Source organism: Epinephelus lanceolatus, chromosome 4, assembly GCF_041903045.1.
Source record: "Epinephelus lanceolatus isolate andai-2023 chromosome 4, ASM4190304v1, whole genome shotgun sequence".
Lineage (NCBI taxonomy): Eukaryota > Metazoa > Chordata > Actinopteri > Perciformes > Serranidae > Epinephelus > Epinephelus lanceolatus.
Genome location: NC_135737.1, coordinates 20,040,619 through 20,067,289, shown reverse-complemented (window position 1 = coordinate 20,067,289; position 26,671 = coordinate 20,040,619). Strand labels below are relative to the sequence as shown.

General features: G+C 40.4%; 2 protein-coding genes across 4 annotated transcripts; one reads left to right on the top strand and one right to left on the bottom strand.

The window, feature by feature from the left end:
- Positions 1-762: 762 nt before the first annotated feature.
- On the bottom strand, positions 763-23,101 carry kiaa0753 (KIAA0753 ortholog). 3 transcript variants are annotated; one of them, XM_033630623.2, is made up of 18 exons: positions 22,672-23,101; positions 20,349-20,642; positions 19,964-20,231; positions 19,723-19,832; positions 19,571-19,633; positions 19,103-19,324; positions 18,416-18,596; positions 17,482-17,675; positions 16,728-16,855; positions 15,814-15,966; positions 15,194-15,283; positions 13,619-13,706; positions 13,298-13,369; positions 12,949-13,119; positions 12,660-12,741; positions 12,289-12,409; positions 3,493-3,726; positions 763-1,469 (listed from the first exon to the last, which is right to left on the bottom strand). In XM_033630623.2, exons 1-18 carry the CDS (start codon positions 22,780-22,782, stop codon positions 1,316-1,318), a joined length of 2,736 nt encoding a protein of 911 aa, XP_033486514.1. In that variant the 5' UTR covers positions 22,783-23,101; the 3' UTR covers positions 763-1,315. The 3 variants fall into 3 exon arrangements, with proteins under 3 accessions (XP_033486514.1, XP_033486513.1, XP_033486515.1); XM_033630622.2 differs by having other exon boundaries at positions 17,482-17,678; positions 22,672-23,099; XM_033630624.2 differs by having other exon boundaries at positions 13,298-13,366; positions 17,482-17,678; positions 22,672-23,099.
- A 263-nt stretch (positions 23,102-23,364) lies between these two features.
- txndc17 (thioredoxin domain containing 17) lies at positions 23,365-26,040 on the top strand. The gene is made up of 4 exons (XM_033630863.2): positions 23,365-23,633; positions 23,853-23,934; positions 25,143-25,218; positions 25,455-26,040. Exons 1-4 carry the CDS (start codon positions 23,489-23,491, stop codon positions 25,521-25,523), a joined length of 372 nt encoding a protein of 123 aa, XP_033486754.1. The 5' UTR covers positions 23,365-23,488; the 3' UTR covers positions 25,524-26,040.
- The last annotated feature ends 631 nt before the right edge of the window (positions 26,041-26,671 follow it).

Here is a 26,671-nt window from a genome sequence, read left to right as displayed (position 1 = left end):
ACAACTCAGTCTCACAGTGGAATGCTAAGCAGTGCCCGCTGAGGCAGCAGAAATGAAAATATATTATCTTTTAAATGTCTCCCCGGCAGAAATGTTTGAAATTTCCGAACCATAACCGTGAAAAATAATTTGAAATGAGCTCTTAAAAATGAACAGAATCATTTCATGTGCTTAACATTTCCCATTTGCCAATGTCAGAACAACCTCAGTTCTGCACGTCAGTGTAAAGACAGCAACACTCCCCTCGCTTTGAGCCATCTCCATTTGTCCTGGATCGAAATGAAGAAACCGAGCTCGAGCCTGTGAAAGCCTGCACGTATTCAGACGCCCACACAGAAGACAGCCTGGGAGAAAATAGAGGCAGTTGATTCAATGTGAGCTAATTCATTCAGTCACTGTATGTCCCCTGTCAAGGCTGGTCCCCACAGGCCAATGCAACATCTGGATGTGTCCCCTCTGCTCTGTCTGCACAGCTTTCATGTTGCCCTCAAGGGATTCAGACATTTTCTCAGTCTGCCAAGTCTGTCTTGTTTATTTTGCATTCAGAATTGACACTTTTTACCATTATTATCCAAGATTCAAGTTGGTCGGTAGCAACACTATGTGCACTTTGTTGTGCTCTGTGGAAAAAAAAAAAAAAAAGAAGAAATAATTATACCCCTAAAAAGAATGTCCACGTCACCCTCTCTTCTACTGTACTTGATCTCTTCACAGTGGTCATAACCTCTTGAGATAACACATTCACCAGTGAGGGGAAATAAAGCCTTTGCTGCATTTAGACCCTTTATTTACACATTATATGCAAAAGAGGAAATCAAGTCACAACAGATTAAACACATGATGCCCTGAGCTTCCAATGTTATTTTGGTGGAGACCATATGCAATTAATTTATTTCCATATTCCAACGAGAGAATAGAAAGTGTGAGTAATCCTCAGGGAGATTTAAACCAAGTGCAAAGGGAGGGTGGTAATCTTATAATCCTCTGTAATGTCGTAATGGTCTCTCCAAGCTTATCTAAACTAAACTAACTTTCCCAGCAGAATTCAATCACAGATACAGATGGACCGTAAAGAGTAATGTGACTAATGCTCCCTGTGCAATTCAACACTCTCATCTGCTGCAGCTCCATTAAAAAAATATCTGCAATCCCAATTAAATATAGATCTTTGTAAATAAACAACATGAGTACAGACATGTAAGAGTTTCATTCCAAAATGAAACCCATGCTTTGTGCTTAAAGTCTGTAGATGCAGATTTTCTGCTAAAATAAATACACAATATTTAGAGCGAACTGTCCATGATGCTGTAACACCCTATTGGCTGACCAAAGCTGCAGCTGAAGCAGGAGGCGACTGGACTGGCTGAAGAAACTCTGAGGTGAAGACGGCCTCGGCGTACTCCTCCACAACATCCTGAAACTCTGCTGCCACGTCAGCCAGGGCCTCTGACAGCAAATCATCTGCCAGGCTGTGGGACGAGAGAGAACGGACATTAATATCCTTAAAACCAAGTTGCAAAGACATGAGAGTCAGTCTCTTTTGAAAGTTAGAAAGTCATCAGTAAACTTTAATCTGATAGAAAAGTCAGAATCTAACATCTGACAACTCACATTCGGCATCACAATAAATGAAAATGATATGTCAATGAAATTCATGTGACCACTGTAAGGGTTTCATAGAGGTCAAAAGAATGTAGTTAAACTATTCCCAAATATTCTTTATTGTTCCTGCCATAAATTTGAGTAGACCTTTTAAGATTGCTGAGTAAAAGTCAAGGGACTTAGACAAAATAATATATGTACATCACTTAAAAAAGGGGCGAGTAAGCTGACGTCCTAAGATTTCAAAGAAAATGTAAAACATCAGCCTCGTTTCATTATCTTCCAAAATGCAGGAGGTGTGATCAAAGCAGGTTTTTTCCCTAACCAGTGTGTCTACTAACATTCACAGCTGGACATGAAAAAACTCCTCGCCTTGAAAGACGTAAAATGAAGGAAAATAACTCAAAAGACTGGTGCAGCACCAGGCTAGATTCCAGTGTTCTGATCATTATCTGGGTCATCACACACACGCACGCACATGCACACACACAGGGATAAGTGCAAGTGGTGTACACTCTTGGATCTCCCTTCCAGCGCCCCAAATACGTCAAATCATTAGATTGTCAGTGCAACAAAACAATCAGAGTAATTGTGTGTTGTTGATCTACCTGTACCTTTGAAGAGTCAATGCATGAATACTTTGCTCTCAATACTGAATACAGACTGAAAATTGGATGGGAGCAGCCATTAGGAGATATTTCTAACACTAAAATGCTAAAAGACATGCTCGCCTTACTGAATGACTCTTTATATTCTGTATGTTAACCAATCCAAATACGATGAAATCCCACCACAAATGAAAATGAGCCCTAAGTTAATATGCACTAGTAATTGTACAGAACAAGACTCACGTTAATGGATGAAAAAATATGAAACTGTCTTGCAATGTATTTCAATAATCATCGGTCCAACAATATGAAAATGTATTTGAGAATTCAGACGAAGCTTTCAGTAGCTTGAAATATGTGTGTTTCCTGTGTTTTGTATTTGCTAAAGTTTTGCTATTTTGCAATCAGTGTGTTAGCAGACAGAGTGAAAGGGGGGAGGAGAGGGGTGTTAGGCGCCACTAGGCGGCTCATTACCATCTCATCATGCAGACAGGTTTCTGCACTGTGTCAGAATAGCAGGGGGTGTAGATGTCTATATGGATGTGTTCTCTTTTGAGAAACATTGAGGTAATTGGATGGCTTCTCCCAACACAATATCCTTATTTTAACTCCAAATTCAGAAAAGCACAGTTCCATCTCTTGAAAACTTGGGTCCATTGATGTGGGACTGGTAACGAGCCACTGGCACAAGCAGCCAGATCCCACGGGTGGGACTGGGCAACAGTTTTTCAACTCTGAATTTATGAGGAAAAAAAACAACTTACTGAGCTGTACACAAGACCACACATCTCTGTGACACAGAGGGAAAAAAAAGATTAAAAAAAAAATGTATGTTTTAGAAGTTTAGAGCTGATATATCAAACAAAACATGGACTCAGTACATCTGCAAAGATCAGACGCAGTCTTCTGCACTCTGCATTGCAGCAGCTTAAAAATTCTGTTAAGTATGCAAATGTGTGAGTGGGAGCGAAGAACAACAGCAAACACCAGGGACACACTATGCAAACCATGAAGTGCATGATCCTTTCAGAGCGAGCCCTTCAGAGTCCACATTGCGTCTGTCAAACATGTCCAGGGACAAAACAGAGAGCAGGAAGGACAAATCTTGTTCCTATGTGGCTCTGGTGACAAAAACTGAGCATGTGATACTGCTAAAATGTAGTAGAGATATTTGTATAAAACCTCAAAGACACAAAAAGATTGCTGAATTAGTTATAGACAGTTTAACCACAGATTCTGACACCCAGAGGGGATCTAGAAACCTTCACTGTTAGTATTTTACCCATCTGCGATGGCCCAGGGGTTGAAGCTGCCGACAGCCTCATGAGCCACAACACGCAGGTAGGCCTCGTAGTCTTCGCAGTACCGCCGGATGTTTCTCAGCATGCTGCCTGGTACAGAGATAACAGTCCTCTTGCTCCTCTCCACTGGGCCTGGGAACACGGTGCTGTGTCTGGGCTGCGCTTCATCTTGGGATGCCTCCTCTGTCAGGCTGTTCTCAGAGAGGACGCTGTGTCTGAGGAAACACAAGAGGATGCTCATGAGGCAAGGCATACAGGTGGATTTTCCTTGACACCTTTTTATTACCTTGAGCATTCTCACCGTATGAGCTGGGTGAAGGGCTTGTGAGGGCTGTGGAGAGGAGGCGAACTCATTTATTGACGAGGGTGTCAGAATAGAGTGCGGCGCTGTGATTGACCAGAAACACTTGCTGTTATAAGGCTGAGAATGATGAATTTAGGAGAGGTGTCAGTGCGCAGGCCAGCTCTCCCGTCAGCTCCTTGCTCAGAGTGAGTAGGGGCTCAGCTGGGCATTGCCATGGTCTGGCTTTATAATCCTCTCTGCTTGGACAAATCAGCCTGGCTGTTGCGACGGCGCTCTCGGTGCTATATTTAGTGTTGCAGCAGTTCCCAAAGCAAAGTGCCTCTCTATTGTGCTACCCGGCCTCAGCTGAACCTGTTTCTGTTTTGACTGTGGGGACCGCAAACTGCGGGGTGGCCATAAATATCAAAGTGTCAGCACAGTCAGCTCTGCTTCCAGTCTGAAATGGGTCGATCTACTGTCTGATGGGCATCTCAGGACCAACATGCCGAAAGCAGCAATACAGTGCCCTGTAAATTCACTTCCTATTTATAGAGTCAGAACAGCACCCACGCTTTTTGTACCATATTAAAAAAACACATGAATCAGCCTGCTATTCCTGTTAACAAACACCATTCAGACAAATCTATAAGATCGACCTTGAATACATATCTATGAAAAGGGGATGTAACAATAATTATCACTGCAGTGTCACATGCAGTTGTTTGCCTCCACGAGCCAGTCGAGTTGCAGTTACCATCCATGTCTTTCCAGACTTGTATGTGCCCATGACAGTTGACAAAGCTTCAAATCTGGATACAAAAAAGCTACAAATTCTAAAACATGGATGCTTCACACACATGTTCGACCCGACAGCACAGAAGATCTATACAATCAGCACAGTTTCAAGGTGGACACCCAAGATTAGTGTCACCAAGCCGACCAAATGGCTCTCCTTCTGTTTCCGAGTCATGGTGTTGAATAATGGCCAGAAACAGGTTATTGCAAAATATGATGATGTCACAGAGAAGTTGACCTTTGACCTTTTAGATATAAAATGTCTTCACTTCATCATTTTATCCTATTAGACATTGTGTAAAATTTTGTCATAATGAATGTATAAATTCTTGAGTTCTGGCCAAAACGTGTTCAGAGGTCACAGTGACCTTGACCTTTGTGCACCAAATTCTAATAAGTAGAAATTTGTGGCAAATTGGAGAACGTTTCCTCAGGCTGTTCTTGAGACATCGTGTTCATGAAAATAAGACAGATGAGGTCACAGTGACTTTGACCTTTGACGACTAAAATCTAGTTTATCTTTGAGTACAATTGGTTGTTGTGAAGAGGAATTTGAAAACATCCCCTCAAGGTGTTCTTGCGATATCTCGTTCACAAGAGTGGGGCAGATGGATAACTCTAAAACATAATGCCTCTGACCTTAGCAATCAAAAATTACTAGCTAATGTTATGACTACGAAAGTGTTAATGGTATCTTTTCTCTTTATTCTGTCCTGTAAAGCTAAATAAGAGTGCTCAAGGACAAGAGGAAGCTGTATACCACATCTGTAGTGGACATTTCCTTAAACCTGTGTGTCCACGAGGGAGTGTGTGTTTCTGTGTGGGCTGTGTTTGACAGGGGAGCACAAATTAGATGGCTGAATCGCAAAAAAAACACGCTCTTACCATCACATCCACCCACCTACAACTTGGCCCGCACAAAACCAAAACAGATAAACATCTTTAGCTATCAGCAAGATCACCTAAAGGGACTTCTAAGTCCAATTTTAAAAAAAAAACAGCCTCAGCCATGTATTGCCTGGGAAACAGGGGACCTGGCAAAGGACAGTGCCATATGCGATACATCAAAAGGGACGCAGGCTGTGATGAAGCAGAGTTGGACAAAGACGAATGTGACTCAGAGAGAGTACAAGGCGATTCAAGCCAGATTCACAGAAGCCCTGGTGAGCTTTTGACAACAGCAGGAAGGAAACAGGTGGAAGATGAATAGTGTGGAGGAAATCTGTATAGAGTGTATATTTTCTTGCTTATTCAGTAATGCACTACTGAGAAATCTTTCATATTCCAGAAACAATCTCTTGTGTTTGACTCAAATCAGGTGGGACTGCAGTGAATGTAAGGTCACAACTGGAAGCGGAGGCAAAGCTACCAAGAAGCCATTTACTGTGCAACACAGCTTTCCGCTTGTTTGAAATATCTTGCCTGAGAGGACAACTGCGGCTGTAAACAAAGGGCCGGTGGAGTGAGAGAGCAGATAAAAAAATATACATGAAAGGTTCAGAATATTGCTGAGTGGGGCTTTCATCTTTTCATTGATTTGTTTGACCTGCTGATGCAGCTGCAGTTGGTCAGTCAACATTAGCCGAGAGGAGGGAGGAAAGTCGGGGTCTGTGTCTGGGTTCTTCACCATGGATACATAAATCTTATCTGCCGCTCTGCTGATGTTTCCAAAGATGAAATCTCTCACTCTATTGTCCCTGAGGTCGCTTGATAGCCCTCACACAAGCACAGAGACAGCCGGGGTAAAGAAGAATAGATGCTGTCTGGGAAATACTCTTTAGGAGGACAGTGCCAGTGTTATGTCTCATGATAGACGATGGAAGTGTTGAAATATTTATGTAATGTAAACAACTACTTTCCCACAAAATGGTGACGTTAACTCTCAACTCTCAACTCTCAAGAAGCCCTACTGTTGTAAGTCATGACTTATAAGTAAACACTTGTCTCAGCAGAGACTGAAAGAACAGCCTGTCATAAACAATAAAATGAAATCCGCTTTCCCAGCTGGAACTGGATGTCAAGATAACATCAGAAAGATGTTGGACTCTAATGTAAGATGGAAGGTTAAATTTTGGCTTGAATGAAAATCTAGTTGACAATATTTGAAATGTCTAACAATGTCAGAATTTCCCATTGTGTGGACATTGACATTTGCAGACAGTGGGTTTTGTTCTCAAGACCTTACAACTAAATGTTGTCACTCTATGTCAAGATGACGTTGGCATGACACATTTGGAAGAATGATTTTGGTTACTTAACAACACAACTTGAAACTAACAAAATATCAACATCATCTGTCATTAGTATTCTACCTCAAATTGATGTTGGTGCGAGACGGTGTCCTGACATTGAATTTGGGTCACCCAGTGTCACAACCTAAATATAACCAAATATCAACATCTGAGTTCCCCCATCTTTCCCCAAATCAGCTAAAAGTAATTCCATTTAATTAAATACATTCCCTCATCAGTCCTGCATGCCTTTATAACAGCACAAATCAGAAAGCAATAACCAATAACAGTCTTCCAGCATCAAACAATCCAACCAAAGCCTCAAAAGAATGTCTGTTGTCACAGTTTTTTCCTCAGTGTGTTTAAATGCGTGTGTGGTATGATGTTGCACGCATGACTGTTTTCCTGCTGACGGCAGCGACTGATGTGTCCCTCTGTGCTGAGAAATGTGAGTTATAAACAGTCAATCAGAGCTGAGACAACACACGATGTGCTCTTCACACAGTTTGCCATTCCAAAGCCCCAAAATTAAACCTCACCATTCTGCCACAATGAACACTGGAAGAGTCAACACCGACAGAGGATTTACGCAATCCCACACCAACACAAAAACAAACTGCATTTTCAGGCTATTCCCCTCCACAGGAACTGATGCAAATCTGAATACAGATTTGAAGATTTTTTCACACATTTACAAATCTGATTATGCACAGGCAGATTCTTTACACACATCTGCAAATTCCAGTACACATTCACAAATTCTTTTAACAAATCTAAAATCTGATTCTGCACACATGTATTGGGATGCAGTTACACACATTTGTAAATATTTTTGTTACAATAATGGCTCCATGCATGTGCTCCTTTAAGCTGCTCTTTTACTTTAACAGCAACATGAAAGGAGAATTATATCAGATCATCAATAATTCTCCATTCTGCTCAGAATACTTTATGCTGATTACTGCGCCAAAGTATTAATTATCTGAACTGTTGGCAGGTTTGCAAATATCTAGACTGACCTGAAGCTGGCTGCAGTTTCAAAGACCTACTGGGACTTAAGTGTTTGCCACAATAAGAGTTTTCATTATCTGGAGAGTTACTTCCGTTAATGAGGTCAGTGTGTTGACTTTGGCATCAAGCTTAGGCTGTATCATTAAATCGAGCTTGTTTTCTTGGACATTAATGCAGCTCATTTCCTCAGGCTGCAAATGGAAAAAAACAATAACAACAGTCAAATGCTGTTTCACAGTTATCTTAAGGATCACTGTGAGACTCAGAACCTATTACTTCCTGTTAAAGACCAACACATTCTGACAACATCAACAAAAACTGAATTCAACATGCAGACTGCAACAAGTTTAGCTGAGGCTGGCTCTAAAGACCTGTTCATGTCTGGGATAAACATGAGTCCTGGGTGACTGCATCACAAGTGGGCAGCTTTAAGTACCAGTGTGAATGCACCCAATGCGTTCTCAATGCATCCTGACAATCGATCACTCAGACGACAGATTCTCTCAGCAGTGTGTACACTAATGGGTCCTGGACCACACTGAAGGTTCCCCTACTCAGCTGATGTCCCCGCCCAGATAAGCAAATTGTTGCTGCCGTTACACAGGTTAGATGCAGCCCTGAAGGTCTCCAGAACCGTTCTCCTCTTGGCGAATGGTCAATTCAATGTCTGTTAACACGGCAGCAAACTAGACTGTGTCATTAAACCTGATATAACTGTCCGTTAATGTTAGCCGTGTGATGCTAACAGTTAGCCTTGTCACTGCGTGTGTAGGTGCACTCCAATAAACTGTTCCTGGTGCAGAGCTCACACTTCCTTTGAAATAGGCTCCCAATGATGATAAATTAAATGATGTGTTAATTTGCATATAGAGCCAGGAACTAAGAGACAATCACAAGTGGTTACTGGAGATAGATGTGGAGACGCATTCTAATGCCAGGTGTGAACAGACAGAGTTAATGCTGTCCACTTGTGATCCGATCACCCTGACTGCATGCTCGGTGTAACTAGGCTCCAATTGCTCATGTGGTTCGTGCTGTAATGTATTATGTGTATTTGTTTCGGTATTCCTGGTGCAACGGGCTGCAGGGTTTTGTAATAAAACCTTTTGTTTACTTCATCTCATCTGTCAAGTGTTGTGAAATGTGTCACCAGGGTCAGTTTAGAGCCTGCAACACTGCAGCACAGGTCAGTTTACAGAGCAACTTCTCGACCCCCAAAGATAGCTTGATAAAACAATGTGCCTACTAAACACAATTTCCCTTTCTATCTCACATCAAATGACTCCCTACTTCCAACTTTATTACTTCTAAAGGGAGCAAGCACTTTGGAAAAAGACTTCTTGTCTGTCTACAATAACTTTCAGCTTGTACCACACTGTAAGGTATGAAAGTACTTAGCAGCCTGCAGTTAACTACTAAACTGACTGGGTGTTTTATCTCTGTCTCATTTAGAGCAGGAAAAGGTGACGAATGTGGACAACGCATTAGAATCTATGGTAATTATTTTTCCAATGATAAAAGTACAATCCAGCAAACGACCACCATCAATAAGGAAAAGAAGCTCTGTGATGCCATGATGTGTGAGTCAGCAGACAGCAAAGCTACCCACTCTCAATGCTGCCGATTTTGCCCATCACCATCAATGATTACTAAGGAACTGTGTTTGTCAGTGCACTGACAGAAACCAATAGTCATTACTCTGACTACAGCCAAGAAATCTCAGATGCTCCAATTAAAAACATCAACCAATAGATTACCTTTAAAGAGAATACATAATGTATAGACACTTCTTGTAAAAAACAATAAACTAATGTTGTCTTGTGTTCTGTATCTGTAAGTAATTTAGGTCAATTTGCAGAGATTTGTTTTCACTTGACATCAAAGATCCTTCTTCTACTGATCAATGTCAAAAAATGCTAATTACATGGACTGTGATTCAATGTGTTAAAAAAGGAAAGATGAAAAGGTCTAGCAGGGTGCCAATGCTTTTTAAAAGGTACTGTAATTTGGACTGAGGGTAAAAGCGATGCAGGCAAGTCTGTCTCTGTTTTATGCCACAGGGATTCAGAGAGTTTCAGAACAAATGAGCTGGCAGTTCTCAAATGTGTCCCCCTGTTCAGAAGCTGCAAGGCTGGTACCTCTGAAGAAAGAACAAGTCATGATAAAACACAACACATCCTCAAAAAGACTAGACACTTCACTCAGTGGACGAGAAAAGGACTCTCCACATTATGTCTATTCATCGAAAACCAGGAATTTATAGACTTCAAGACCATATCTGATAAATACGGCCTTGCTCGGCAGGATTTCTATAGGTACCTCCAACTCCGGCACTACTTTGATAAGAACATTAAAGGACTTATACAGGAAAATATATCAGGTATTACCAAAATGTTTATCAAAGCCTATAATACAAAACTGTCCAGAAAGATTGTCCAGAAACATTGGCAAACTATATAGACATATAGCTGAATTAAGAGGCCATTCAACAAACTATATTAAGGCGAAATGGGAAAAAGAGTTGGGAATCGTAATTACTTCTGAAGACTGGACAAATGTAATTAACACACAAATCACTACTACAGCCTCACAACTATGGAGAGATTTTTCCTGGAAAAACTATATCCGATTCTTCATAACACCAAAGCAAAAGTCTCAACAGACAGGACTACAACCCACATGCTGGAGAGGGTGTGGACACAGTATGGCAGATCATACACACATATTTTGGAGCTGTCCCACGCTTAAATCCTTCTGGGAGGGAGTTCAAAGTATTATCAGTGAAGTCTTGCAGTATAATTTTAATTTCACTTGTTTATCATTCTACCTGGGCAATATGGACACAGAATTACCAAAAAAAGACAGATACCTCCTAAAAATCTTCATGGCTGCCAGCAAAAAAGCCATAACAAGAAGATGGCTCAACACAGAACCTCCCACGGTTAATCAGTGGGAGGCCATAATTAAAGACATCCAAACAATGGAAATACTGACGTTTAGTCTCAAGATTACAAAGGGACAAAGGTGATGCCCTCTGGGAAAAATGGAGCACTTATATTACAAGAAGAGGTGATAACCAACCTTAATGCTTTATATATTTTGGTATAAGAAAAACAATATTGCAACTATATTGCTGTAATGTATGTGACATACAACCTACTCGCAACCCCACGGTTCTCTTATGTTTCGTTCCTATGAGTGTTCATATGTATATGTGCAACTGTGTATGATTGTGTATGACTATTTAGACAAATGGGTCTAAGTGAACGTGTGCACTCGTGAGATCAGGTGCACAGGCATATGTGTACATATACCTTTTGTTCTTCTCTCCTTTTTTGTTGTTTCTTTTGTGTCTATAAGGGCACCACATGGCTAGCATTTGTATTACTTAGCTGCATCATATTGTACCCATACCTACATGAAAAAATAAAGTTAAAAAAAAAAAAAAAAAAGACTAGACATTAAATAACTGACTTCCAAATGCCCATGTTGGCCAAAAAATAGGGCTATTACTTGATGGATGTGTTGCGAAGCCACTGTCTAAGATGAGTCACAGTGGATCTTGGGGCAAAGTTTCCATCGAGGGAAGTGAACCCGAGGCACTCTGCGTTCATCTGACTTTAATTTGCTAATGCTTCTGCTGCTTGAATTTGTTAGAAGCAGCATCCTGCTGGCTTGTCTGTGTCAACAATTTCTAGTTCTTCCGCTCCTTTTTCTCCTCCTTCCAAGTTCCTTATTAACTTAAGCAGAGGAGCAGCTGCAGCCAAAGCCCTGGGCAGTGGAGGGTCTCTCTGTGGAGCCTGCTGCCAGAGACAGGAATAGACTCTGCCCTGGGTGCGGTAGCCACCAAGTGAGTTTTTGTGGGATGAGTAAGGCCACCCAGTGGGAGAGTGATTACAGGGCAACAGTACGTCATGTGGAAAAAAAACCATTAACTGTCCATCGTTGGAAATACATTAACCACATTACTTTTCATCACAGTTCTAGAGGGCTAACCAAACCATTAACAAATGACTTCCTGTGGATGATGCTGCTAGTGCTTTAATTTCATAGCACATGCACAGAGAAGTCTTAAACTGCAATTTCATTTATGTTTCATTAGAAGTCCATAAAAAGTTATTTAGACTCTCCGACCAATCAAAACCCAACATTTCAATAAGTCTATTTTTTTAAACAGAAGGTTATATCATAGTGTCATTTAAGCATCAATATTGTGTTGGAGCTGAGACTACCTAAAAGGAGACTCAGACCTTTAATTTCAGCTCAAGAGATCGTGAAGGAAGTTAAATAGGTCAAACCCTGATACTGCACCCCAGTTAATATTCTGGGAGGACTCCAAAATTTCCCTACTGCCTCTTTAAGATAAATAAAACAGCAAGGAAGGGAAGCCATCAACAAAAGATGAGAAGTACAAATTCTGTGAGCGTAAAAAATGTGTAAAGGAAGTAGTAACCCACCCAGTCTCCACAGGTTTCTCTAGGACAATGTCAGCTGCAGAGGTCTGCCTCAGCACTGGCCTTGTGAGCCTAATTGGCTGAGGAGAGGCTGGCCCAGAGCCCGTGGCATGGCACTGGGGTCCTGGGAACAACAGAGAGAAAGGGGAGGGAGGGGTAGCGGTGGTGTGTGACGAGAGGGATGGGGTGGAGCAGGGGACAGACAAAAAGACAGATGAAAAACAAGCAGAGCATAGACTCAGAATGACAAGTATTCACCTCCTCTCGTCAATTGTAGCTGTGTCTCCACCTACAGGAGACACCAGTGCAATACTTTCTCTACATGCAGTTAAAGAGGATAAAGAGGAGTGCGTTTGTTTGTTGATTTTTTTTACCTGCTGTTCCTGGTCGGTCCCAGTAAAGAGGGTCTGAATAGGTGATAGAAGCAAACCGTCTCCTCACTTCCTCCTGATCTCTCTGCTCAGACACACACACACACACACACACACACGCATTTTAGAATAAAAAAAGACAGTCCACCTGCCAATAGAGACTCCATCGGTAAACAACACCAGACCAAAGCTGTCACAAGAGCTCTCTATAAATAACAGCCCGATCACTGGTGACCTTTCGGGGTCCATGCTGACCTTCTGCTGGTGGGCCTTTCTGCAGAGCAGCTCTCACCTGTATCTCCTCCATACGAAGCAGCATACTCTCCAGGGTGGGGGCCTCCAGCCTACACTGAGCAATGCCCTCCAACTGTCTGTCTGCCTCAGCCGCCCACGCCGCCCGTGCAGTGTCCTCCAGCAGATCTTCAAGGAGTGCCTCACTCAGCTGCTCAGCACTTTCTGCTGCCTGTGGAGGACAGCATTCACAAAAAAACCCATTAACAGATACAAGCATAAAATTGGGCTGAATTGTTCAGTTGTGGTTGTTTAATTGTGGCCATGAGACCAAATTCAAACTTTATCAATAGCAAGGCCAATTTTCCCCTCTCCCCCTGTGAATTATTGGCAACAGCAGTGCAGCTCACCCTCTCTGCAGCCTGCTCAGACAGCCGATTCCTCAGCGAGGAGCTGACCCTGTTCCTGGACTCACCAATCTGCTGAGGTAAACAGACAAAAACAAACTCAGTCCCACCCATCCACAGACAGCATCATTTACTTCCTCTTAGTTGACAAAAACAATATGGATACGCAAAAAGTCACATTTCATTTGACTTTTGGTAAATCCAATGCTAAACACATGCTCATTTTTTAATCTTATTTTAACAAATAAGACGTACTGATTGTTTCCCTCTTCTACAATGGAGGTAAAATCTGGCACCACCCAGGCAGAAGATAAGTCTTCCTACCTGTGCTTCATCCAGAAGGGGCTGAATTCTCTCTCTGGCCTCCTGCTCAGCCCTCTCAGCCCATCGAGTTGGCGGGACAACTTCTGACCTGTAAACCAAAACACACCCACACTATAAGCTGTCACAGAGGAAGTTCTATTAATATAAACACATTTAAATTGAATTCATAGGCCTGATTAGAATCTACACAAAACAGCATTTGTCAGACTCTGTGTTTGCCTAAATATTCACATTTATTGCGATTAAACAAGGTCAAAACTATAAACTCATCAGCACTCTGCATGGAGGCAAACCTTGTAAACACCGTAGTGTGTTTATCGTGGAGGCCAATTAATTTACTCGCAGAGCCCGACACACTACTCACAACGGCTCCATCTGAGGTCAGTTCAGTGCATATTAACTGGAAGGAGATTATTGACGAATGTGACATGAGCATTATATACAAGAAATAATCTGTACTTGTGTAGTTGTCCACTGTACATTACTTATCGCCTGTGGAGCAGGCGGAGCAACCGACTCCTGGCTCATCACTCAATAACATATGATTACTCTCTGAATTCAGCCCCATGCCATAAAGTTTATTGAACTATTCTTTACTCCTTAAAAAGTTCAGTCCCATTACAGATGTATTATGCAATCTATACTGATGTGTTTTGATGGGTTTGGTCTCTTGCTATTATTTACAGTATTTTTTTATCAATATTTGGGGCATAGTTTATTGTTTTGAGTTCATGGATTAATTGTAGTTGTGGCAGGTTGAACAGTCATCATTAGAATAGGCCCATTTGTCACAGCAGACATTTCACCACATCAGCAAGAAATGCCGAGGTGGAACGAAGATGTTGCACTTCCATTCAAGTGTCCCAAATACCCACTATGCAAAAAATCAGTGACGCCCTCGCACTTGCCAAGTTCAGGCCTATTGCTTGTGTCGGTGTGTGCGAGGAAACAGAAGCATGAAGGTCAAACATTAATGCAACTAAAGCTTCATGGACCAAATGTTAACTACCACCCATGCACTGCTCACGGCACACTGTGTTTTGCCGCTGGCCTTGTAGAATTAAACCATCCAGTGCTGATTGGATGTTGCTGCAATTCTGACCTGCATTATTTTCTGTTCTTTGGTTCGTAGGTAATTATTTCCATCCTGTAATTCCCAATGTTACTGTTTATTTAATAATGAGGCCTGGTACATTGAGCTCTGTGTGGCAGGTTAATATTTGGATTACTGTCTCGATTTATGTGTTTTTTTTAAGTGGCATTACTGGTGGGAAATGTTTCTTATTAAGTAATCTAACAGACAAATGTTTATGCAGGATATAGAACACGTCTAAGCATATATCATTATTATTATAAACAGTGTACTGTGTATTGTATGGTGACTGATAAAGCTCTACCCCTCTTGTGCCAATATTACTATGATCCTGTCCATATCAAAGAGGCACTGTGGAGTTTTCTTATGAATTTCTTATGTTGCAATTTGGGTACAGATGTGATCAACAAAGTATCTGCTTTTGTTGTCTGGATCAATATCTGACAACAGATGCAACATTACAGCAAGTATTTCTTCTGTACCTTAATGTCTTAATGCGTTCAGTCTCTTCTTTACTCAGCTGGTTGAGCTCTTTCAGCCTCTGCATCGTCGTCTTATCCAGCCAGGCGTTCCTGCACCAAGCCAGTAATCATCAAATGAAACAAAACGCAAGATCAATTAAACATTTCACATAAATACCTTATAATCCCCATCTTTAAAATCAGGCTGATGCCAGCCCCTGATTAATTGGAAAGCACAATTATAGTAATTAAGATTTGATTAAACAGAGACATATGTGGAACACTCAATCAATGTGGTGCTTATAACCGCCAAAAACAGGCCAACTATTAATCATTCACAAAGAGAAATGGCCTCAATCCAGCAGCCACCTAGATTAATTTATTGGGAAGAATTAACGTTGAATTAGAACCAGAGTATTGCCTGTGGCTCTCTGCAAGTGGGGTCTGACACATAGGTTAGAAATAACTCACTGACTACAGAAGGACGACTCATTAAGAGTCCATTCATTTTTCTTTTTCCTCTTGTTTGAACAGACAGACTAATATAAGTATGGCTATGTAAAGTATAAAGAAAATATTATCTTATCTGATAAACAGAGGAGATTCAAATCTGGATATACTGTAAGTCATAGGAGATTCACCTTAATGCTTCATTCTGAGCTTGTTTCTTCCTTTCTGAGCTCAACCCCGACTGTGCTACCAAACCACCGGCCACCGTCTGCCTTGGAGGGCTGGGCGACGGCTTCACGGGAGAGAAAAGACATCGAGGCTCTGGTCTTCTCCTTTGAGGGGATCTGTTAAGATAATAGCGGACAGATGAAAGCAAACACTGGCACAGACGTATATACACTGTACTAAGATGGGTCAAAAAAGATGGTGTGGGAATTGAGTAGGAGGAATATGGAGAAAAAGAATCACTGAAAGTTAAAGAGAAGACAATTTACACAAACAACCTGCAACAGATTTATATTGCCCTCCCATACACACATTTTCCATGTCACATTTTTTAAGATACCTACCATTCCTAAGAGAACGGACATGCTATAAACTTGGTAAAAAGGATAGCTGAATTATGAGTGTGCTATGGCTGATGTTATGTTTTTTTGTGCTGTGTTTTAACATTATTATTGTGGGGCTACAAATTTGGCAAAGACTATAATCACACAGTGAATGCAAGCTATTAGTCCAGCCGGTAATTATGCTGTTTTTCCAATGGTGCCTGCTCACGTCCACCATCTGGATGAAAAAAGAACTGCTTATTAGACAGGTCTCTGCTGGCATTGTTTTCCCCTCATATTTTTAAATGTTAATTTCAAGAGCACGTTTATTCATTCGTGCATTAATGATTAATGAGCAGGTGATTCACACTGTATGAAAACTGTTGCCTTGACATTAAAGTGTCCGACTTTACAGTACAAAACAGTGTAACCTTTGTTATGTAATGGCTTCAATCATCCAGTGTGCACTGTGAGTCAAAACACTGGTGAGCAATAATAGGCTTTGATTTTTAAAAATTGAATGTGTCATCGGCTGTACAGACAGATAAAAGGCTTACCGCTGTGGAGGAGGAGAGTGAGGAGATGTAGGTATCCAGGGCACAGAGGGCTCTTTCTGGGTGAGCTGGTTCACTCTGAGCTGAGAGGAGACTGTGGGCTGCTGGAAACCTGCTGGTCTCTGGTTACGCTACAGCAAAAAATATAAAATATATGTTTATATCGTTTAGGTGTTCATCACATTGTTTAAATCTTCGTGACCACTGCCACACCCTTGTACCCCTTTTATATAGTCCGTAGAAAAAAAATGGACGTAGCTACCATGACGTCACCCATTGGTTTGTGGGCTGCTACTTCGGCATTTTGGCTGTCACCATCTTGGTTTTTTGGAGCCAGAAGTGATCATATTTGGATAAGAGGGTGGAGCTGCGGATGAGTGAGGGGTGGATCTGATGTGTAGACTGTAGACGCCTCACAGATAACCTCTCACCCAAGCAGCCCCACCCTTAAATATGTATAATTTTAAACCTTAATAAAATTAAAACGGGTGAGTTAGATAAAAAAATTATCCCTTGTACAGTCGTCATGAGGGGGGAAATTAGCTATAAAGTCCAAAATCATTTTATATACCAAGATGTAAACATGTTAATTTCTGTTGTTAAGTTGAACAATTTAACATGGGGAGCAACAGGGACTGACTCGCATCCAAGGACCTGCAGTTTTTGGCACTTCTGCGTTGGCTTCATTTTGTAGCCCCAGATGAATGAAGCATTTTCTGCGTGTTACAACATATGTAATTAAGTATTGTATAAGCACCTTCATTATGATGTTTGCCTTCCTTCTCTCAGGGCGTTGAACTCCTCCTTCTCTGCAGCTGGTGTTTGCCTGAAGTCGTCCCAGCAGCTCTCTTTCCCTCTGGGCGAGGCTCTCCAGGCCAGCCCTGAGCACCTCTTTTCGGTTCATGAGCTGGTGAAAAGTAGTTTTGGGCCTCTGTGAAGCCGTTCTCTTACCTGCTGACACAAATAACATAATGAAACATGTGACTTTTTTATCTTAAATTAATTAATTCTATGTACACAGAAATTAAGGAATAGCTCTGGCTCTTCAGGACTATTTAACATGAGTAAATCAGTGTGAAACCTGGGGGCTAAGGCATGATGCGACACATCACCTCCAATTAGACAATTAGCTAACACTCTTGACAACCACTTGGGTCCCTAAGCTCATTGTAGGTGGTTGTGTCATCTCTTCCACAGGATGCCTCTCAGCCAAATAGGAGCCAGCAGGCGTTAACTGCTCATAAGACTAAGCAGCGGGAGACCGCAGGGCAGAGTTCTGCACTTCAGTTCCTGTTTCCCTATCACTTCTTCATGGCTCCTTATCAATTTTCAGCCTGGTGCAGCCATTTAGGCACAGTGGGAGGCCCTAACACAACTGCACAAAAGCCCTTAGGTGCCTTCCAAATACTCCAGAGACGGTTTGTCCTTTGTCAAAAGGCTTACATACAATTTACTCTCCGTGCAATTTTCAAATGCTTGGGCAGCAGGTAGGCCATTGCCTTTAGCAGGAAAGTATGAAGAAAAATACTGCATTTATATGAGATTCATGAGGTGTGAAACTGTTTTGATGAATATTGTTGCTTATAGTACAAGGAAAACTGAGTATAAAATTACTCATGAAGTTATACATTTACAAATGTCTTACTAAAGAGAAGCAAAGGTGTTTTAATCCAGACAAAAGAAACACTCACCACCACGGGCACCTCTTTTGGGGTTTCCCGGTTTGCAAGGCCCTTGAACATTTGAGGTGCCAGGACCCTTGGGTGCACCAATAGGTGACATGCTGCGATGAGGAGACCTCCTGTGTGGAGGACATGCTGGGGCCTGCATCTTTTTGAGCAGCTCTTGTTTACTGAGGGCAGAATCCAAAGTCTAAACGGAACACAGTGACGAGACCTTAAAATCTTGAGATTTTTTTACTCACAAAAACAAAAATAAACTAAACAATCCCTCGACTAAACAAGAGGCATATGTAAACACTACATAACATAACAAAGACAATCATTTGGATAAGATTAACTATAAACCAAGAGCCATGTGCAGTCATAAAGTATAAGGATGAAATGACATGAATGACCACGAGCACTGACTCAGCTTTAATTTGTGTGTTTATATCAATAGCAGGTTAATGCTGTAGGAACTGCACACCTTCCTATACATAATCTCATCTTCTGGAGGACAGAGAGTAACTAGAAAGGTTAACTTAGACATAAATAAAGTCATCTTATTTTTAAAAGCTGGTCAACTACAGCCATTAGTCTGTAACCTACAAACAATGGCAGACACTTGAAACTGGGGAACTATAAAAAGAGCCCTACATACGATACTAAATATATTACCGTCTAAACACTTTCTGATTATTACTTTATGCTCCTTACCTCTAGTTTCTGCAGGATGTTGAGAGCCGTCTCAGGCACAGCTGAACCCTGTTCTACTTCAACCTTGGCTGAGCACAAAGAGAGCTGGCGAATCAGCTGGCCCAGCTCTTTGTAATATGGGGGTACCTTGCCATGAGATAGATCTGAAAGCTGGTGGATAACAACCTGTAAGGCCCTCAGAGTTCCACGGTGGGCAGCTGCAAGCCTGTTTATTGCCATGGACTGGAGGAAGAAAAGAAATGAAATCAGTTTACCATCAAATACAACAGATAACTTAATAATTTTGCATAGCTGGCAAAACTTTAAGAAAACTCCATTCAGCATACTAATTGAAAGAATTATTGAATGTGGTGTCATGTGCCAGTAACTGAAAATTACAGTTATAACAAACAGCAATGTCTTGTGTTTAATGCCTGTTATAGAAAACACAGCATAGCACTAAGCAATGTGACAATGCTGCAGACATACCTTTTTGGTGTCCCACATTTTCTGGCTTTTTAGTTTCTCTATATCCTCTTGTATCTCTTTCACCTATTAAATAACAATTTAGGAGAGCAGTGTTCATAGATGAAAAGCAAATTACAAAGTCAGACATGGTTTATATGGTTGAGATTTAATACCTGTTGTTGGAGAACATAGATGACACGTGCTGAGCGGGCTGCCTGCTTCTCTCGGCGCATCTCCAACCTGTTTTGCTCTTCAGGATCCAGTGGCTCCTCTATTTTCTCTCCTGTTGTTCAAATCCCATTCTTTATTATTGTTCATGATTACACATGCAATTTATAACTGTATGAAAAGTGTACTGATTGTGATGTACTGTAAGACATGAGCATAAAGTAACAAGCTGTTTTTGTGGGTTACCTCTGTTGGCTAGCTCTTCTACTTTCTTAATATACACCTCCAGCTCATTTTGCAGCTTGCAGATCTCCTGGCTTAAGGGAGCCTGTTTGCCTCCTTCAGACTGCCTTAGGCCAGGATCTCTGGTCGGGGGTGACTGGCCAATCCGAGGCATGGGAGAAATAGGACGCTTCTGGGGTGTGTGCACCGACCTTTTGGCTCCAGGTCGGGTTGCTTTTACTTTTGGACTGGAGGTCTTTACCTTGGTCTTATCTGGAGAGGCTGCAAGCTCCTATAGAGAGAGAAAAATACTTATTTTACTGAATAAAGCAGAAGTCATTCCTTGACTCAGACATAAACCAGTGAACCATTAGTTATAAAACTTGCACCGTTAATCCGAATCAGGTACCTGAAGCAGCTCTACATCACTTGTTTCCAGGAGGGAGGCCTCTTGAGAGGGTTTGGCAGGGGATTTTGTCAGTGACTCAAGTCGTCTTCGTCTCAGATCTCGCTTGGCCAGCTGAACTGCAGCCCGCAGTCTCTCCTCAGAGAGAGTGGTGAAGCTGATGGAGCTTCTGGTGCTGTCCACTTTCTCATTCTCCTCTGGCAGTGGCAGCAGCCTCTCTATCACAATGGGGGCTGGCGGGCGTACATAAGTGGCACGGTTGCTGGTACTTGCAGGGACGGCTTCATTGAACAATAGCTGTGGTGTGTAAGATATCAATCAGTCTTAAGCAGTCTTTTGTGTTATATAAACAGCCATTGTGGTATCAAAGTCAAATTTTGTTTGTTTTGTCCAATATCTCAATTTACAGATTTCACTTCAATCACTTCATTTGAACCCAGTTGCAAAGTTGTTTGGTACATTTAGTTAAATCCAGTGCAATCTAAAACAACAGCCCCACAACAAATTCTATCTTCATTAAGTGTTTTGTTTAAAATGTTTTTTTTTTTTTTAAAGGTGCTAAATGAACATTATGGACATTTTGGGGGCTGCACTATTCGGTTCTGCTGAACTCCATACTGAGACGTTCAATGTCTCATTCAATAACCCAGCATAGCAGAAATCTTGGTATCATTTTTGATCGAAACCTAATCTTTATCTTTATCAATGGGGCAATCCTGCTTTCATCATATCAGAATCATTTCAAAGATCGGACCATATCTTTCCACCAAAAATCTGGAAACTGTAGACTACAGTAATTCCTTGCTCTCTGACATCAATAGAAAAAAAATCTCTTCTGCTTTCAGTTCATCATTTTGACTTGAGCTAGGAAACATGACCACATTTCACCAAACCTGGCTTCCTTACACTAAATACCTGTTGCTTTTAGAATAGATTTTAAGGTATTATTGAGTACTTCCAAAGCCCAGAGAGACCTGTATCAAATTAGTTATCTGATTTGATAATGCCCTACGTCCCTTCTTGCACCCTGAAATCCTAAAATTCAATTCAATTCAGTTCAATAGAACTGACTTTATCCCAAAGGAAATCCTTGTGCCAAAGAATGCTTCAAATTACAGTAACCACTAAGTACAGTAATCACAATTTAACGATTCACAACCAGGAACAACCAGCCAACCAGTGGGTTCCCAGGTCAGGGTCACTCACTGGGCCCAGTTTTAGAGCAATATAGTATTAAATATGTGGCAAAACATACAAATATACAAGATAAAAGTGTGCTCAAGGAACAAAAGCAAAACCAGTGCCTAACAGAGTAACAATAGGAGTACGAAAAGTACAAGAGTTACTAAAAATGAGCTAAAATGGTGGAAAAAACAGACTAATGTCCATCCGTCCATCCATTTTCATCTGGCCAGTAGGCCAAGCAAAGCGCCCCAAACATCCCTCTCCCCAGCATCACTTTCCAGCTCCTCCTGGGGGACCCCAAAGTGTTCCCAGGCCAGATGAGATACATAATCCCTCCAGCATGTTCTGGGTCTGCCCCGGGGCCTCCTACCAGTGGGATGTGCCCAAAACACCTCCAGCAGGAGGCACCGAGGAGGCATCCTGATCAGATGCCCGAAACACCTCAAATGACCCCTTTTGACCTCTTCAGACTAATGTGTCACTCCTTATTGTTCTCAGGTCCAGACTGATTCACAAAGGTGATAGATCCTTTGCAGTCAGAGCTCCTAGACTTTGAATGATCTACCCGAGGAGATCAAAGCTGCAAACTTTGTCTCATCTTTTAAATCACTTTTTAAAAAAACAACACCTTTGTCGAATAGTTTTTCTGCGATTTTACTTGTTTTATGACATTTGAACTCGTCTTACCCTGTTTTTACTATGTACATCGTGTTTGTCTCTTAAATAATTTAATTATCACAATGTGATCTGTTTTTATTGTGAGGCACTTTGTAAATATGTTTTGAAAGGTACTATATAAAAAAAATATGTTTACTATTTTCGTATTAGTATCTAGTTTATCGTCAGTAATCTAGATGGACAGAAATATTAGAAACACCCCAAACCACAGTCCCCTAAATGACCATAAAATGTTAACTAAAATCAACATCTCTCTAGAACTGTTTCATGAAGGTTATATTAGGGTTTTATTGCAACACTAACGTTAATCTATCAGGCTGAATTGGCTTTAGCTAGCTATACTAAATAAACTGGCAACTGAGTGTACATGCGCACAGGTATCATAAGCTATCTAGCATGTCTGTAGACCCTGTAGCACAGGTGAATATAGCAGGTTTAAGATACTTCTTCCATTGTTGTTTACCTTGGTGTGGGACATCCCTGTAGTTAAATCGCTGTGGACGTTTCGAGTTGAATCTAAAGCAACCCAGTCTTTCCCTTGACTTTGCTGTACCACGGATGTGTGGGCAGACATTAGAGGAACAGCAACCGCCAAATTCAGTCACAATAGCAAACAATTATTGATGCATAGCGCATATAATAACGAGTTAGCATTAGCAAGCTAACTGCGCTTTTGAATTGAAGTTTGCAAACATCAAGTTAATCCCGACATAATCCATTCGACCATAGCCTGCAACGACTTTTTTCTGTTCGTATCGAAATTATTAATTAGTTACGCACGTAGCGTGGCCAAAAGACTGTTAATTAAAGTAAAGCACATGGTTAACGATTTAATTTTTAGTCCAAGCTTGGCAAACATTTGAATCGCCGCCATGACAACAACAGAACGCCGCTAGACGGAAGTAGTTTTCACCAAATACGGATCGTCAAAGAAATCAAACATCAGTACAACCGCGTTTTCTATGTATATGTTAAACATTAACAAAAACCCGTTCTGTATGATGTTATCAAAGTTTGAATTCAATGAATGAATACTGTGTGACAGGGTAATTCATATACAGTGACATTTCTCTGAGAAAGGAGAAGTTAAAAATTCTTAATTAACAGTTTCAGGTACGCGTTCACTTTAAGAACCTTTGCACAGACCGGAAGTGGTAGTGTCACATTTTGAGTATTTCTACCAGGTCCACTGTGCAGAGGATCAGTATTTCTGATATCACTTGTTAGTGCCTTATAGTCAAATAGTTTGAGGTAGTGCATTTTAACACTTGGTCTAAACGATGGCTCATTACGAAGAAGTAAATGTGCGCGGTTATGATGAATTCTGTCAGGCTGTGTCTGAGAGGAAAGGAAAGGATATTTTTGCTTATTTCTCTGGGGATAAAGACGCCTCAGGAAAGAGCTGGTGTCCAGACTGTGTGACAGGTAACATCAGATATTTACAACCATGAATTACCGTGTATAATATAGCCAATAGACTTGATTAAAATGTATGGTCATGTGACCGTATGTTACAAACTTTTCATTGCTCTGGCAGTAAGATGATAGTAGAGAAGTGTTTTGCTTTTCATGGGTCTTTATTTGTTTCATATTTGGTGCATTGTCATTCAGTCATATTAAACAGTTACTCTTCTTCCCTTTTAGCGGAGCCAATTGTCAGAGGACAGATGAGTCATCTTCCTGAGGGCTCTGTTTTCATCTACTGTCAAGTTGGAGAAAGGGCCTAGTCAGTATTTCCCTCTGCTTTATTTTATGGCAAACTGTGCTGTCGCAAAACAAGAGAGCACACCATATTAGGGCTGCAACTAACATTTGAATAATTGATTTATCTGCTGTGCATGTCTTTCAATCATCTGATATGATGATAATGTCAATCACATGTAACTAGAGCTCAACATTTTGTCTTTAAAATTGTTAATTTATAGTTTGACAAAAAGCCACAAACTCAAATTGATTTGATTTAACGTGATTTAGAAACAGTATGAAATGGAAATGCAAGTAATTTATTATATTTGTGCCAATATACATTTACAAGTATGTGTACTTGATGGATTATTATACATATTATGTGAAATCAATACATTTTCTGTTGTTAATACATTTAAAGTTGTAAATACATTTATATTTAAACTTAATATATTTAAATAGTTTCAGAATTACAATATAAAGTTGGATCTCATTTTGCATTTACATTTTAGGCAAACAACAAACCATAGAGCCAGTTAGAGTGAGCACAGCTTTAAATACTACATAGCAGCCACAAAGTCTTGACTAAGATAAATAATCAGCACACACACACACACACACATTCGATAGTTGTACTTTTTAATATATATTTTTATACTTGCTTATATTTTGTACTTATATTGGTTAACTTTTATTGTTGACTATTTATTATCTCTAACATTTGTGCCTTATTCTATATGTAAAGCTGTGTGAAGTTTTTTTCTTTCTTGCACCATTTGAGGATGATACAGCTGCACTTTCATTATGCTTTCATAATGACAATAAGTTCTTGAATCTTAAAATACTTAGTAAAAGCCAAAGGAATGGTTGCCAAGAGAAAGAACATATAGCTGTTAATAGTAAAGACAGAAGTATTTCTTTTACAGTAACTTCATTATCTTTTCAAAGACTTTAATGTTGTAATATTTACAGCCATTATCTGTATCCCACGTTGACCATCTACATGCAAACAATGGATTTGATAAGGCCATAATGCTACTCAACATATATGATGGATCACTGTCTGTAAAAGACAAAGGAGGGTTTTTGCACAATTTAAATGCCATGCTGTGTTATTTCATGTACCTATTAATTAACTCCATCCAAAAATGTTTTCGCTAATGCAGTTTGGTGTCAGAAAACTGAAGGCTGCTCTTTCAAATGCTGTAATGATATCCGCTGCCTAATAATTTCTTTTTCATGCTTCAGTTGGAAGGATTCAAGTAATGCGTTCAAGAAGACGCTGAAGTTGAGTGGAGTCCCCACTCTGCTGCGATACGGCACAGTAAGAATAATTTGCTCGACTATTTGTTGACAGGGATTAGACTAAGATCAGTTTTACAATAAATGCTTTACAGATAAATTCATAGAATAATAACAGATAAAATCCAGTTTACATATCAAGTGTTGCATAATTGTCAAATATCAATGTAATGAAACGTATTAATGTAGTGGTCTAGTCCAGAACAATTGCCTATAATACATAAATGTTAAAAGCCACCTTCTGTTATTGTGTTTCAGCCTCAGAAGTTGGTGGAGGAGGAATGCTTCAAAGCCGATCTGGTGAGGATGATGTTCACCGAGGACTGAGGCATCCTGATCTCTTCACATCAGTCATTTCATCATTTCTTCGCTGTTTAACAGTAAAGTTTACCACCATTCAATTCCAGCATCATTGTCAAACCATGCACTACGTACATCTCCTTCTGTCATGTGATGCAAATCAACAACACTGTAACTTTACAACCAAAATAACGAGCATCCTGTGTAAGACACAGCTATTCACTTAATTCCGACGGGAATATCTTGCAAAGACAAACATGTGGAACGGACGTAATTCCTACTAATGTTTCTTGTTCTGCTTTATGTGCAATCACTCAGTCCCGATTTGTAATTTGATCTCGATGCATTTCTTCAAATGTAATGTTAATCTAACACACTGTTGATTTGAAAAATATCTTTATTGTGACCATTTTATTATGTGATTTTTTTGTTGCCTTGCAGTAGGACTCAAATGAAGTAGGACTTGATGTTGCAAATCGGTAGCAAAAGAAAACGTTTTTGTAAAGTGTTGTATTATGACTGATAAAGCTGAAATGTTGAAGTCCCACAAGGTTTTTATTGTATAATTTCTGGTCTTGGGGGCGGACATTAAGACATTTTTTAAATTCATATTACAAGTGTTTGTTTGTTTTTTGCCATTTTAAGACCATTTTCCAGTACCATGGAAGTAGGTAGGAAGTAGTCAGGTAATTTAGAACATCAAGTAAATTGGGACATCTTATCATCTTCAAATATTGGCTGACAGCCACCAAACATGCTATTACATTGTTAATACAAATGTAATTTACATAAAACAATCATATTAATGGGTCTGAGATAACTAATATGAGCTGAGCAAAGATTGCTCAGAATTTGCAAGGTACGGCGTGGCATGCTGATTTTCTCTCCTAGGTAATAAGAGTGCTGCAGCTATCACGTAAGGGTATAACAACAAAAATGGTTATAGGATGTTTTATTTTATTTACTGTTCTGACTTCAAGTACACATTCAAGTAAATTGCATCTTTTTTTCTGAAGTGAAACCAGCATGTTTTAAGGCTTCCAGGAGCCAAAAAAAATCACAAGTTAAGATATTGTGGGTCACCCTGTCATATTACAGACATTTGTAGCATTTTTGTCGCTTAAAATGTATTACAAAAAGATGCAGTGAGTCCATGTCAGCCAAAAGTAATCTAG

Excerpts from the sequence above, each read along its gene's own strand:
- txndc17 (XM_033630863.2), top strand. The coding sequence starts at position 23,489 with ATGGCTCATTACGAAGAAGTAAATGTGCGCGGTTATGATGAATTCTGT. Across the intron at positions 23,634-23,852 it reads GTGTCCAGACTGTGTGACAG|CGGAGCCAATTGTCAGAGGA; the intron begins GTAACATCAGAT and ends CTTCCCTTTTAG. Across the intron at positions 25,219-25,454 it reads CTCTGCTGCGATACGGCACA|CCTCAGAAGTTGGTGGAGGA; the intron begins GTAAGAATAATT and ends ATTGTGTTTCAG.
- kiaa0753 (XM_033630622.2), bottom strand. The coding sequence starts at position 22,782 with ATGTCTGCCCACACATCCGTGGTACAGCAAAGTCAAGGGAAAGACTGG. Across the intron at positions 19,325-19,570 it reads AAATGTGGGACACCAAAAAG|TCCATGGCAATAAACAGGCT; the intron begins GTATGTCTGCAG and ends TTCTTCCTCCAG. Across the intron at positions 1,470-3,492 it reads CCCTGGGCCATCGCAGATGG|CCTGGCAGATGATTTGCTGT; the intron begins GTAAAATACTAA and ends CTCGTCCCACAG.